This window comes from Lycorma delicatula, chromosome 2 (genome assembly GCF_047948215.1).
Source record: "Lycorma delicatula isolate Av1 chromosome 2, ASM4794821v1, whole genome shotgun sequence".
Classification (NCBI taxonomy): domain Eukaryota; kingdom Metazoa; phylum Arthropoda; class Insecta; order Hemiptera; family Fulgoridae; genus Lycorma; species Lycorma delicatula.
This window is the reverse complement of record NC_134456.1, coordinates 183,581,015-183,596,286: the sequence shown is the minus strand read 5'-3', so window position 1 is coordinate 183,596,286 and position 15,272 is coordinate 183,581,015. Positions and strand designations below refer to the sequence as shown.

The window sequence follows — 15,272 nt, the reverse complement described above, 5'->3', positions numbered from 1 at the left end:
TATAGTTTTCATGAAATTCAATAACCATAAGAGTTAGTTAAAAAAAGCTTAAAATAAGGAAGAAAGACCGGCTCCTTAAATATCATTCATTTTTAATTTGTTTTATTATAAAAAAATTATAATGCAACTCAATTCAATAGTTCAACAATTTAAAATCTTGTAAAGTAAAAGTTTTTTTTTTTTTAATCTCTCACCTATTGTTAAAAATTTCAAAGTATTTTTATTAACAGTTTTCTTTGAAAGTAACAGATAAAAATACATTTCTCAACAAAACTTTTAACAATAAAAAAATTCAAATTGGAATCTTTTACACATGTTCATAAATAATCAACATTAGTAAATATTTTACAAAAATTACGTTAACATTAAAATAAAAATTATCAAAACCCTAAAAGATACAAACAAAAAATAAATAAATGACTTAATAGAACATAAAAAAGAAATGTTTTAATAGACATTTTAAATAAAATTAAAAGAAAACATAAATGCAATTAAAATGATATTTTTTAAACACTAAAATTATAAGCAATTAATCAAAAATAATATTAAATAAATAATAAAAGAAAAATGTAAATTAAGATTAAATAATAAATTATTAGAATAATAATATCCTTTAACATTAAAAATGATACATATTTACAACTCGCATATTTATAAACTTAAATAAATATTATAGTAAAATGTCAATAATTTACAAAACTCTAAATCGGAGATAATGAGCACTCTATTGTAATAATGATCATCCTACACAATCAGAAACGGAATGATTAAATATTTGAAAGTATCTGCAACAAAACATTAAAATTCAAAATTGAAATTGAAAGTATAAAAATATACAACATTTGTAGCAATTTAATTAAAACTAATTTCAAAAAAATTTCACCAGTAACCAAGTATAATAATCTCACTTCAGTATCGCACAAACAGTGCATAGAATTAATACAATGAATATTAAAGTGATAAAACATAATTTATGATCATTTTTGTTTATAACTGTTAACATCCCTTGAACACTTCTTACACCAAACATAACTTTCCCAAACTTTCTGATCACATGATACAGTCAAACTGGAATCCATTTGTTTTTGTAATTAACCAATAACACATTGTCAACTTATTGGACTAAAGTCTAATAATTCAAACTTTATAGATTTTATTATCATTACTTTATTACTAATTAGCAAATAACACAATTATATAAAATTTTACCTACAAGAAACTTATAAACATATTTTTATTGAGCCAATTCAAACCGTAAATAATTTTTTTCAAAATATCTCGACCCCAGGGCCAACTAGCGGGTCCAAACTAATTCAGAAACCATCGCGGGTGTGCGCACAGCTCACCAAAGTTTCATCGCAATCGGATGAATGGTACAGGAACGCATACGGGACAAAATAACAAACATTCATGTATATATATATATATATATATATACATAAGATATGCAGAGTTATTCACAAAAAATGTAACAAACTTTCAGGATATATTCTATTGGTGAAAATAAGAACAAACTCAAAACTCATATAAAAATAAATTCGGAAACGTTTCTTTAGCGAGTATCGGCTGGCGAAAGATTTCGATCTGATTTTTTCGCATTCGGTAAAATTAAAATAAACTATAATTCTTGAGACTTAAATTAAGGAGTAATTTTACATAAGATTTCACCGGAAAAATGTGATTCCAGAACTGTTTTTTGATGACAGCGAGTCAGGCTGGTGATCTTGAGATGAAATGTCTGTTACTTTGTTGTTCATTTTGTAATCTTCGTCTTTGAGCGATTGAACAGTGTCTTTACATGTGCGAATGGAATCTTGTTATCGTTAGAACAGCAAGAATTTCTAGTTCGTCTTCCATGATCATATTGAATACAGGCAGACGTTTTTCGGTTTTCGGTTAGATTTCCAGATACACCAATTTTTAATCGACATTGTATACGAACGGATAATCGAAAAAGGATCACGTGATCGTTAAAGCACTATAAAAGAAATAGTTGACTAACAGTACTATGAAGAAAAATGTTGCAACTTATACCAGCTGCTGCGCAACGAAATCCATAGGAAAATCGGATAAATAGAAAAATAAAAACTAGGACTCATCCCATTTAAAGTGAAAACGATTCAAAATTTATTGGCTACAGATTGTGGAAAACGAATTCAATACTATGAATTGTTTCAACGTTTTCTAGACGATAATTCTTATAATATTTTTTCTATATTGATAAAGCACGGTTCCACTTATCAGGGTATCTAAACGCACAGATTGACGGTTTTGGTCTGCCGACTAGTGTTTCATATCGTACATGAGCAAAAGATTGGTGTGTGGTTTGCATTGTTCAGGAAAAATATTCAAACCACCATTTGGTCTAGCGGTGAACTCGTCGTAGCAAATCAGCTGTTATCGAAGTCGAGAATTCTAAGGTTTAAGTAAAGGCAGTTACTTTTATTCGGATTGAATACTAGATCGTGAATACCGGTGTTCTTTGGTGGTTGGGTTTCAGTTAACCACACCCATCAGGAATAGTCGATACCTCTCTCTTTTTCTGTTTAGCCTCCGGAACCTCCGGAACCACCGTAAGGTATTACTTCAGAGGATGAATGAGAATAATATATGTTGAATGTGAATGAAGTGTAGTCTTGTGCAGTCTCAGGTCGACCATCCTTGAGTTGTGTGGAAATGTCCTATCGTACGGAATTTATTTTTTAGTTTAAGCCAACCAGGCTGGTCTAGTTGTAAACTCATCGTCACAAATCATTTGTTTAGCAGCTGATTTTCAGTTTAAGTTTATAACATTCAAATCCTAGTAAAACTTAACTGCTGTTATACGGATTTGAATGCTAGATAGTGAATACCGGTGTAACCAATTATTATTTATATACTTGTGATTCTGGAGGAAAGGGAAATAATCTGGGAACGATTCTACAGCTTGAAATAAGGAAAAAAATTCATACAAACATATATCTGAAAACGTTTTGTTGCCGAGTCACGGTAGGAAATAATTTCCCCCGGTTTCAGTTCCCCTGTTGAAATGAGGTCATACTGAAATTTTTAATCCGTTAGGTAAGAGTTAAACTCGGTTTCTGAAGTTTTTTGACCTGAAAATCGAATAAAACAGTTCCCAATACTGTCTTTCGTATACTTTTCATGATACACAATGTAAAACATAAAACTTCGATTGAAAAACAATTTGTTTTAATAACTTTGTTAAATTATTAATAAATGCGTAAATTTTATTATAAAAACGTGTAGAAAATTTAATTCTGAGTAAACTGATGTAACAAAGTCTATGAAAACATTAAAAAAGTCAATATTTATTATTAAAAAAAAAAAATCGAAATTAGTGTTACCAACCTAAATTTATTGTACTAAAAACAGTTATTTTTCATTTTTACCCACAACGAGACGGAGATTGGTATATGAGTTTGGGGTAAGAGGTTGTGTGTATGTGTGTGTTACCATTTTCCTCAAAAACTACTGAACCGATTTCGATGCGGTTTTTTGCATTACATAGGCATCACCTCAGAGGAGCTTCTTAGATTAATTTTACGGTTATAAGCCATCAGGGAGCGCTGCAGTAGATACGAGATCTGTAAATAAAGTTATGAGACTAGTTTTTTTTTTGGCAGCCAAAGTGGCAACACTGTAAAGTTACTAGTAAACGTATGGTTATATGAACAGCTGATCTACATTAGGTATTAATATTTATAGTCTATTGTTGCCACGTAAGGCGTAAACAAACTTTTCGTGAAACGAGTTTTTGTTGTGCGTTACAAAAATGAGTGATACAATTATGAGCAACGTTGAGCAATCAAGTTTTGGGTTAAACTCGATGAGAATACTACTGAAACTTTTACAAAATTGAAAAGGGCGTATGGAGATGACGCTCTGCCACGAGCCCAAGTTTTTAGGTGGTTTAAACCATTTTCAGATGACCGAGAATCAGTTGCGGACGATCCACGTTCTAGAATACCGTTAACGTCAAAAAGTGACGACATTGTTGAGCAAATTAGAGATTTTACACGGTACGACCGACGATTATCTGTCAGAATGATTGCAGAACAATTGAATTTGAACCGTACTACAAACCATCAAATTTTGACAAACGAATCGGACATGAGAAATATTTGTGCAAAATTAAGGAATGTGTCTTTTCTAAATAAGACCTGACATTTTTAATAAATTAGCTAACAATATAAAAAACCTCCCCATCAATTCATTTAAAATTAAACTAAAAATTTTATTTTTCTGAAACAGTGCTGCTACTTTATCGATAAGTATTTTTAACTAATCGATTACTAATTTAAAAAAAAAACTTAATCTTCGATATCTCCGTTTAACGTACCCAATAAGTTATCATTAATTATATAATTTTTTTTATATTTTACGATGTTGCTGCTATAAATATTTTAACACAATTTCCCTTGATCCTTGTTTTTTTAGGTAGATTTCATAAGAAAATTACCTATTGCAGTGGATATCATGATTCGACTTCCCGAAAATTTCGACATATCTTCGCGTTTCACATCCCCCAGACCCCAAAACTACCGTCAAATCAAAAGTTTATATATATATATAACGAGGATCGATCCAGAAATAAAGTTCCCAAAGAGCTCCAGCCGTACAGAAAGGTGCTAGGCGAAATCGGGTAACACCGCTGTGCGCGGCTGTTCCTCCATTCTCGATTCCGCCCGGCCGCGGTTCGCTGCGCCGCTCACTCTTGGCTCAGCCGCCGTCCGAGATGGAGGTTCCACTTGTTGATAGCGCCAAGTGCGAGATTCGTTCCGTAATTCGCTTTTTGCACGCCAAAGGGACTCCACCCCGTGGATATTCATCGTCAGTTGACAGAGGTGTATGGCGACAAGTGTATGTCCGTTCAACACGTCCTACAGTGGTACAGGGAATTTAGTACCGGTCGGAAGGAAATCCACGATGAAGAACGGAGTGGAGACCGTCAGTTTCGGAGGCGGTTATCGAGATGGTCCAACGCGAAGTGCTTCAAAACAGCAGGATTACCGTCCGTGAACTTGTAGCTTGGATTCCTGGGAGTTCTTACGGTACAGTGGAAAGAGCTTTGACTGAAAAATTGGGGTATCACGAGTGTTGTGCTCGATGGGTACCGCAGCTATTGACATCAGAACACAAGGAGAAACGCCTTGACTGTGCTCGCCAATTTCTTTAAAAGTGTCAAGAAGATAAGGAAGGATTGTTGGGCTCCGCTGCTACGAGAGACGAAACGTGGGTGTTGCATTTCACTCCCGAAACGAAACAAAAATTCAAACAGTGGCGTTACTCAGGGTCACCAGTCGCAGTCATGCCCAGTGTTTTTTGGGATCTTAAGGAGATACTGCTGATCGATTTCATGAAACCTGGGACAACAATCAACTCAGACAGTTATTGTGCAACACTAAGAAAACTCAGGCGAGCTATCCAGAACCGCCGGCGAGGACGACTGACAGCCGGTGTAACGCTGCTTCCCGACAACGCCTGACCTCATGTCTCCCGTCAAACCCAGGAACTTTTGACACACTCTGGGTTGACTTCATGCCCCACCCACCTTACAGTCAAGACCTCGCGCCTACTGATTATCACTTGTTCCCCAAGTTAAAGGAACAATTGAGTGGCCAACGCTTCCGGAGCGACGATGAAGTCAAACAAGAGGTGAAACGCTTCCTCAACGGGTTGGCGGCGGAGTTCGACGACATTGGGATAGAGAAATTGGAGCACCGTCTACAAAATGCGTAGAAAAAGATGGTGATTATATAGAAAAATAGAGCAAAGTTTCTTCTTTCCAACAATGTAAATTTCTACGAGAATAAACAATGTTTTCTATTTGTAACATTGATGGGAACCTTATTTCTGGATCTACCCTCGTATATATATACATTTCACTTTCTTGTGGACACGATAACAGCCGTAATTTTCGGCCATCACTTTCAAATTCATACATAAAATATAGCGACCCAAAATCTCGGTCGAGTTCATTAATGGGCTAAATCGGACCATGGGGGTGAAAATAGTGGAAGGCTTTTTCAAAAAATAAAATACGTTATAACTTTCTTATTAAGTAAAATATCGAATTCGTTAAAAGTTCCTACTATTCTTTGGAAAAGGGCCTAAAAATTATCTAAGTAAAGGTTTTTGATATCACTAACCATTGGTCCATTGGATGGAAAAAACGGGGTTTCAAAGACAAAAAAAAATCATAATCTCCCTTAATAGGCGCAGTATAGAATCGGTTTAAAGCGGTCGTTAGTTATCTAACATTACCTTGATTTTAATCTGTTTTTTGATGCTGAAAACGATTATGAACTCAGAATATTTCTATCACCCACCATTTTTGAAAAAATTAAAATTTTAATTAAAGGATTTTATTTCATTTTTCAACATATAGTTAGCATTTTAAGCTCCTATATTGTATTTTGTTAGCTAATTTTTTATTGTTTAACTTTGTTAACATAATCTGTAAGTTATAAATAAACAATACTAGACAAAGAATTAAATCATATCATAGTCACATATTAGATCATATCTAATACTGAAGAGTGAGCCTTCATGGACAAGATTAATCATGTCTGTGCAGGTTAAAACGTGTAGTTGAGAACACAGCTGTGGAGCACTGGATTTAGGAATGAATTAATTTTGTTCAGTCTTATTGCTGTCTTAAGTTTGTTAACAGTGCAGTGTCATAATGCCTCAAAATTATGCAAATGTTATGGATGCCTTTTGTTATGTATGTGGTGAGTTTACCGTAAAATCAAATAAAATAAAAAAATTAATTTATTACACCTAACATTTGTTTTGTAATACAGGTGCTTTACATGCACCACAACCATAAAAATTATAAGAAAACATAGTATAAAACAACAAATTAATCAACCTGCTTCAGTAGAGAAATAGTACATTATACACAATGCTTCTACTAAGGAAGGAAAACTAAAATTGTATGAAAATTACAATTCCAGGGTGGTTCAAAAGACTTTAATGTAAAAGAAAGAATCATTACAACAATGGAAAGAATATTTTATTTTCAAAAGTTAATACACCGTATAATTGTAATACCAACATCCAAAATCTGTATTTTCAATAGTTATTGCCAATAAGTACAGGTTAAAATAACATTACAGCATATGAATGACTGACTTATACCTAACCCCAACTGTTATTATGGTCATTCGCTAAGCCTAGACTACAATGTGGGCTTATTTTATCATAATCATTTGCGTCACCATCAAGTATAATCACATAAGCACATAACAAACAATTACAAAAAGCATTAAATTTAATTTAGATTTTTTATTTTTAAAGATTTACATTTATTTATCAATGAGATTTTTTTATAATAATATTTATGAAGAATAATATTAAAAGTTACCTGAGTAATATTACTAGAGTAATATTAAAAGTTAAAGTAATGCGTTGTTCTGTCAGAGTGAAGCATCAGTAGCAATTGAAACAGGAGGAAGATAATTAGCACGTAATTGAGTATGTAAATCAGCTATAACTGGATCTTCTCTTTCCAGAGCAACAATATGCTGTGTGAACTGAATAATTCCTGCAAACAAGGGTTTTTTTTAATAATAAAAAAGAAATTTCACAGACATTAATAAATCATTTATTATTGTAGATAGTTTGCTACTATTTTTTAACATCAGTTTAATTAGATATTAATGTAATAAGTGATCTACCGCTGTAGTTAGTTCTTATATGGCACCACTGAAACATTATATTGAAATAAGAAAATAAATAAATAAAATTATAAATATAATCTAACCAAAATTAACCTACGCTCACTAGTCAAGGCTGTGAGCAAAGTGAGTGTAGGATAAATTTAGTTAGATTATACTTATAATTTTATTTATTTATTTTTTTCTTATTTCAATATAGCGTTCTAGTGGCGCCATCTAAGAATTAACTAACTAAAGCGGTAGATCACCTACTAAATTAATACCTTTAATTACATAAACATCATAGCATTTATTACTTCTATTCGCATGTTTTATAAAAACTGTTTTAAAATTAAAATGAATTAACCTGATAGTCAGAAGGTACAAAATTTACAATTTTGGATTTTACAAAAAAAATAAATTGTGACTATTTTTGTCTGTTTTTATCGTGAAGTTAATAAGTTTGGTTCTATAATATTATAAATGTATACCATAAATTAATTTCAAGGCCATCGCTAGTATCTTGGAAGATAAAACATCCTCGCCCCCATAGGGGAAGACATCTACCTGCCTTGTGACAATCCCAGTCACCACACCACCCCCTCCGTTCCTAGCCCTGTCGGGCTTTACTGGAGGTCATCTTTTAGACCCCCTGAACTTGACAACACAACACAGTCATCAGTTTGGTCTCCGTCAGATGCCACTGATGCAAATGACCTGGCAGACATTTCCATCAGTGTATTTACATAACTTATCATTTTCGTATGGCCTCTTTCAACCACAACCAACTACCATTACAATTACCTTCTAAGCATCATAATGTAACCGGCACTCAATCACAAGGATATCAATGGGCTTAATACCAGAAATAACAAAAGACCACCTCCTTAAAATGCCTCCTTAAACAGCTATGATAAACTTCCCTACTTTTTAACATCATCAAAAAACAGTTACAGTTCCTTAGGGAACCATTTTATTATAGGGATGGATGCAGAAAAAATGTTCTCCTTGAAATTAACATCCTACATATGTTTGTATATGTGCTTATGTATATAAGTATATAATAAACATAAATTTCAAAATCAGAGCAATCTTTACTTCATTCCATGAAAGGTCAAGAACCACTAGTATAAGGAGGTAATTTTTTATTAGCTAACATTTTAAACATTTCATATGAATAAAATGACACCTTAGTTTTTCAAATCAGACTTCTAACAGCTGAGTTATAATAGAAAATGTGCAAGTCTAAACTCAAAATTACAAAATAATTTATGCCAGCTTTTATCTCCTTCACTAAATGAAGATAATAGTCAAAACCACTTAGTTAATATTGCTCACTAAACCACTGGCATTTCTCCTCCAGTTAAATGAAATAATAAACTGAATATTTGTCAAAAACATTTCTATCAACAGTTTTATAAAACTGTTTGTAAATTTGCAAAAATTAAAACCACAGTTGATCTTAATGTTTTGACTACAGCAACAACACATTATTGTAATTATTGTGCAGTATATATTGCTGTAATTATTTTTTAATAGATAAACATTGCTACTTTTCTATGAGACTACAAATTTGTACAAATCTTAAAATAGTTGGCATACAATTTCCATAAAAAAAAACCAACTTAATGTTTATCGAAGTACATCAGCAGTTGTATGAGTTGGATGCATTTGACAAATGATTATGATATATGAAAGTAAAGTCTGGCACCACATCTCAATCAGAGATACAGATTTTTGACATAATGAAGACAATCACTTCAGGAAGGTATTCACGGCTAGCGCACAATATGGAATATTCTGCATTATCAACTGATAAGGTATGGGCATAATCAAAAGCATGAATATAGCAATTGTTACACCCGCAAGTTTAGGATGTTCAAACTCTTAATTGAGTATATAATTCCTTTTTTTTAAATCTTAATAATAAAGATTTAATGAATTTATATATATTGTTGACTATCAATAAATAATCAGATATCCGCAGATAGCTTACATGAGTTAATATTTAATTACTTAAATTTAATTAGATTAATACTTCAAATCACAATAAAATATGTTGTACAGCTTACCATCTCTGTTGTCAGCAAAACCATATTTCTTAATAACTTCCATTTGTATTTGAACAACAATTGGAAAAACATATTGCATCATCTTTAGCATATCATTTCCAACATTTTCTTTAGCTTCTCCCAGCTTTGCAGCATTTTCTGGACTGTTTAATGCTTCCAAAATATCAGATAAAGCAACTGTAACAAATACAGCTATTCAAAAACAGCGACAAGTATTACCAATAAATCTCATTTCTGGTCATGTACAAAAATTATTCACAAAAAAAAATTATTTCAAGTCAACCTTACATTATAGGTGCCACAAAACAGTCACTTAAGAAGTTAAAGAAAAATATCTATTGGTGGTCAAGTGAGCTTGAGCTTATATTCTCTTATCAAGAGAATATAGTTTATCAGAAATGGTATCGGCAGGGGATCCAGAGGACAGAAAGTTTTATATGAGACGTATTTATGATGTAAAAAGGAAATAATTAAAAGAGCACAAATTTTTTTTTTTGGAGGATATATGTAGAAAGGTAATGTGTTATTAGAATGCACCAAGTCCAGAGAAGTACAGAGAATAATTGTCATTAAAACCAATAATAAGGAAATATTTTGGGAAGACCTTGCTGACATAATGGAAATGGAAAAGTTATGTTAAGTTACCCTTAACTAGCGATTACTTACAGAAAATAGAGAGAAGTACAAATATCTTAATTAGAATACAGTGGTGTCTGATGCAAATGTAAGTGATGTGAATGTGAAGGTTCAGGAGGCACTCAACTCCCCACGTTGATCTAGTGATGAACACGGCTTTCCAAATCAGCTGATTTGGTAGTCTAGAGTTCCAGCATTCTAGTCCTAGTAAAGGAAGTTACTTTTATACACATTTGAATATTAGTTCGTGGATACTGGTGTTCTTTAGTGGTTGAATTTCAATTAACCACACATCTCAGGAATAGTCAAAGTGAGACTGAACAAGACTACACTTCATTTACATTCATACATATTTTAGCCTCATTCATCCTCTGAAGTAATAACTGAATGGTAATTCCTGGAGACTAAACAGGAAAAAGAAAGAAAAAGAGGCACTCAAAAGTATGAAAAACAATAGATCGTCAGAATTTATTTAACTGTTTAAGCACTCGCCCCTAATCACTTTAAAAGCAGTTGAATATTTATATAACTCATATATTAGAAAGACAAAATTCTGCAGGAATAGCATACGTGACATCTAATTACAAAAAAAATGAAATTGGTCTGACGCAAGCAATTATAGAGAAATATGTGTGATAAGTTGTCTGGGAAAAGTTGTCTTCTGGGTGCTGAAGTATAGAACTGGAAAGCAAGTACAAGAAGAGGAGGTAGAACAAAACGATTTTAAATGTGGAAGATCTAAACCACTTGGTACAATTAAAATTTATTTTTAGAGAACTGCTTAATTGTAAAAAGTAATTTAACCTTAAAGTCAAGGAAAACAATTATGTAACTCTGGGATAACATTAAACTTAATACAATAAACTTAAAAGCCTGTGGAGTGGCATTACATCCACTTCTTCTAAGTAGTCTTGTCAACAGTGGTTGAAGTCACATAGGTCAGCTTTGATGAGGGAAAACACAACAAAATAGAAATTTAGGTAGATGTGCTACCATGAATGCAGTGCATGATGAATGAATTAAGTGTATAGAGAACTTATGACAAATAATGTAATAAACAACATAATGAATTCAATGTTATATGACTATTACACTATCGTATTAGTCCATACGAATATCCAAGACCACAACAGCCAACACAAGATCATGCATGCAAGTAACAAGCAGTACGGACAACTAACAGAGCTGTTAACAATGCAGGTGAACAAAGAATTTGTCCAGCTAATCCCCTATAAGAAATAAGAGGAAAGGATATGTGGGCTAGCATGAGATTAAATACAATAATTAGTCAACTACATAATGAAGCAGAACTGTAAGCATCACAAATAAAGATCAAAAGAGCAAATAAAAACACTTTGACACAAGTAATATATTCATCTGTTACAGATTTACTTCAGTTTGTCATTCAAAAAGTGAGTAATGGTGTAACTTTCCTCACAGGGAACATCATTTAAAATTTCATATGTAGCATACTATACAACTTAATGAATGTAATGTTAATGTTAAATTACTGAATGTAACTTTGCAATATTGATTAGCTCAAACTGACTTAAAATAAAATTTCAATATATTAAAAATCCTGCAAACGAATCTATATTGTATTATTAATCTGTGTGATACTATTAAGTGTGCTTAATGTTTTTTTTTTTTTTATTTCAAGTTTGACTTAACTGTTAATTAATGATGCCAAACCTAATAGATTTGGTGCGAGATCAAACAATGGGCTTAATTTTTAAATATCACTGAAATTAAAAATAGTAAAACTGAAATTCTTCATTTTTATGTAGGCTTAACAATTAACGTAAATACTGATTAGTTCAAATTGACTTCCAGCAATTTACTATACTACAATATGAAAAACTTATTCGATTACCTTTCTTCAGTTTTGGCAAAGTTATCAGACAGAAAATCATCATTAGAAAACACAAAACGGTTTCTCCCGGCATATCACAGAATTAAGAAAAAGGTTCTCTCTTTTTCTGTTTAGTCTCCGGAACTGCCATAAGGTATAACTTCAGAGGATGAATGAGGATGATATGTGAATGAAGTTACTCTTGTACAGTCTCAGGTCGACCATTCCTGAGGTGTATGGTTAATTGAAACCCAACCAACCACCAAAAACACCAGTATCCATGATCTAGTATTCAAATCCATATAAAAGTAACTGTCTTTACTAGGATTTGAACCTTAGAACTCAGAAATCGAAATCAGCTGATTTACAATGACAAGTTAACTACTAGACCAGCCCAGTGGGCTAAGAGAAAGGTCTGCTTACCAGCATAAGCAGAACCACTATCTCCACCATTGTGCCCTCTAAGATGGAGAAGTACAGAAGCTGGAGAACCTTAACCCCACTGCCTGGAAGATTTCCATGTAACATTTGAAAACACTGTACCCCAAAAAAATGAATGGCTATGCGTGTACACTAATGGCTCATATTGTGACCAAGAAAGTAATACTGGGTTCCAAACTGTACTGTGAGCTATTCTCTTTTTACAATTCAATTGGGAAGTATCATTCAAACTTTGTTGAGTAGGTTGCTGCAATTGAAATTGCCCTCACACATGACAACACCTCCTGCCAAGAAGTTAAAATAAAAGATGGTCTTCATTAGAAGAAAATTAAGCTATTATAGTTGATAGTGCTAGAAGCAAAAATGTGGCTATGTTCACGATAACTGGCCATGACTGTCTTTGTACCCATCTACACCGAAAAAATATATATACTTCATCTATATATGTCATTTCTAAGGCAGAAAACAGTGTTATGAACTGGGAGCATGTAGGAATGAATTTTATTATTTTAAAAATTGTAAAATAATGTCTGATGGAAGGTCAGTTGGCGAGTACGGAAATTAATGACTTTGAATCATATTAGGGCATTTGTAATAAATTAATTGATATAGGATAAATATTATTTTCACTAAGAAAAAAAATATATTAGTATTCTTTGGCACTAAATATTTAAGACTAATATATTTAAACAAAGATTAAAATCTGTTTAATACAATACTTAAACATCCTATACTGTCAACCAGACAAACATCAAAGAATATGTATCACACAGTCACAGCTCTGTTTTGAGTGAATCTATTTTGAGACAGAATAACAATATAACAATTCAACTAAGGCAATAATAAGCTTATCAGAAGTGAATACACAACTATAATTACGTATAGAACTAAAGGTATGTTTATTCTTGATTAAAACATAGTAGCAGTACTAATATTTTCAAGAAGTTTAAATTTCAACAGTTTTCCCAATTAATTAACAATTTCTCAATGAATAAATTAAAAATGAAATGATAAAGTAATATAAGCAATAACTGAAATGCTGTAAAGAATTTAAAGCCAATGAATCATACAAACCTATAAACTGCATAATTAATAAACATGGTTTGAATTATGACTAAAGAGTACTATGAAATTTTACTCAGGTGCATTTCATAATTCATCTCCATCAAAGACTAGCTGGTCATAGGATAAAAGTCAGATTAATACCCTGCATAAAAAATCTATGAACATGTAATAATATTAAAAGAGAATAAATACAAAACATTTTACAATTCAATTAAAGCTCAATGTTGAAATTAATACAAAGTTGAATAAACTTTAAAATTACAGTTCCTTTTCATATTAAATAAAAAGGGAATAAACTTTTTAAGTTAATCTCACTAAAGAATTATAATCAGAACTATACAGATAAATATATCAGAAAAAATTAACTGACACAACAAAACAAGTTAGCATGTTAAACTGTTGCCGTTTAAAATAGCACTATTTAATTTAATGTTTGTAAGTAGAATCAATAAAGTATGTATTGTATTTAAGTACTCTTATATCAAAGTATTCACTAGTATTATGAATGTTTCCTTGTTATTATAATCCAAGAAATGAATGAACTTACGTTTAGCCGTTTCAGAAGAAAAACTGTTTGTATCACTCATGGTGAAACTATATTGGAACTAAATAATCCTCATGAGAACAATCAATAATTTGAAAATCAAAACTATCATTTCTTATATACTAACATAATTGAGTAATGTAATTCTACACAAAAGTTATGAACATCTAACCAGTAATAACATCTAAGTGTCAAAACGATTTTGAGGTTAAAAAGCAAACTCTACGCACAATAGAGATATGTTGAACGATGGTCAGGCGTCACTACCTACAACCAAATAACATATCAAAAAATGGACTTGGAATTACAAATGTTTTAAAATCCTACCGTTTTTACCGAAAAACCTTATATCGTGCGTTAATGATCACTTAATGAACGTACCATTCGTTTCTAATAACATCATCTGTATAAATGGCGGGTTACACAATTCGAAAAATCATTTTTAGTAAATTACTACTAAGTCAAAATCGATTTTATTGCATAATACTACTTTTTCTCATCATTTCAAATTGATCGTAACGTAACCTAACTAAATTATATTTTCAGGTAAATATTTACATTATTCTTGTAAACAAGATTCCTAAATCGACTATTTCTTCTTCTTACTTCTCATGTTACTTTGAAGGTAGTGGAGCCTTAATGTTTGATACCGGTGCTTGGTCTTGTTATGTCAGAAACGTTTTTTCGATTTTTGTAATGAAAGAAAATTTAATTTTGATTATATTTCTACTAGAGTAAGTTAAATTATGTTTATTTTAACTAGCAACTAACAAATTAGTTAAACTTTCCTTTTTTATTTATTTACAAATAAGCAAACGCTAACAAATTCTGTTTAGGTTATAGTGTTAAGGCAACAAGAATGTTACTTAAAAAACTTGTTTAAAGTATAAACCTATAAAGTATAAGTTATAAACCGGACACTCATTACAACATTTGCCTGGTAAAGTTATTACAGAATATTTTTTGACCATTTTAGATCGATTAATAATCCTAAGAAA

The 15,272-nt window shown here is 31.7% G+C and overlaps 2 protein-coding genes across 3 annotated transcripts in view; one reads left to right on the top strand and one right to left on the bottom strand.

The window, feature by feature from the left end:
* Positions 1-297: 297 nt before the first annotated feature.
* Positions 298-14,806, bottom strand: LOC142319490 (protein C10). Of its 2 annotated transcripts, none has more exons than XM_075356823.1 (4): positions 14,656-14,806; positions 9,737-9,913; positions 7,373-7,552; positions 298-785 (listed from the first exon to the last, which is right to left on the bottom strand). In XM_075356823.1, exons 1-3 carry the CDS (start codon positions 14,675-14,677, stop codon positions 7,425-7,427), a joined length of 327 nt encoding a protein of 108 aa, XP_075212938.1. In that variant the 5' UTR covers positions 14,678-14,806; the 3' UTR covers positions 298-785; positions 7,373-7,424. The 2 variants fall into 2 exon arrangements, with proteins under 2 accessions (XP_075212938.1, XP_075212937.1); XM_075356822.1 differs by lacking the exon at positions 14,656-14,806 and adding an exon at positions 14,278-14,541 and having other exon boundaries at positions 312-785.
* The window catches only part of LOC142320009 (uncharacterized), a 56,266-nt gene continuing 55,634 nt past the window's right edge, over positions 14,641-15,272 (top strand). The window contains exon 1 of the mRNA XM_075357690.1: positions 14,641-15,008. Within this exon, the coding sequence (XP_075213805.1) occupies positions 14,914-15,008 (95 nt within the window). The 5' untranslated portion in view covers positions 14,641-14,913. The remainder of the gene's footprint in view (positions 15,009-15,272) is intronic.

What these genes read in the sequence shown, in the direction of transcription:
- LOC142319490 (XM_075356822.1), bottom strand. Translation starts at nt 14,317, where the DNA reads ATGAGTGATACAAACAGTTTTTCTTCTGAAACGGCTAAAC. An exon ending in TTCTTCTGAAACGGCTAAAC is followed by an intron (nt 9,914 to 14,277) that starts GTAAGTTCATTC and finishes TATTTGTTACAG; the next exon opens with TTGCTTTATCTGATATTTTG. An exon ending in TTTTGCTGACAACAGAGATG is followed by an intron (nt 7,553 to 9,736) that starts GTAAGCTGTACA and finishes CCTTGTTTGCAG; the next exon opens with GAATTATTCAGTTCACACAG.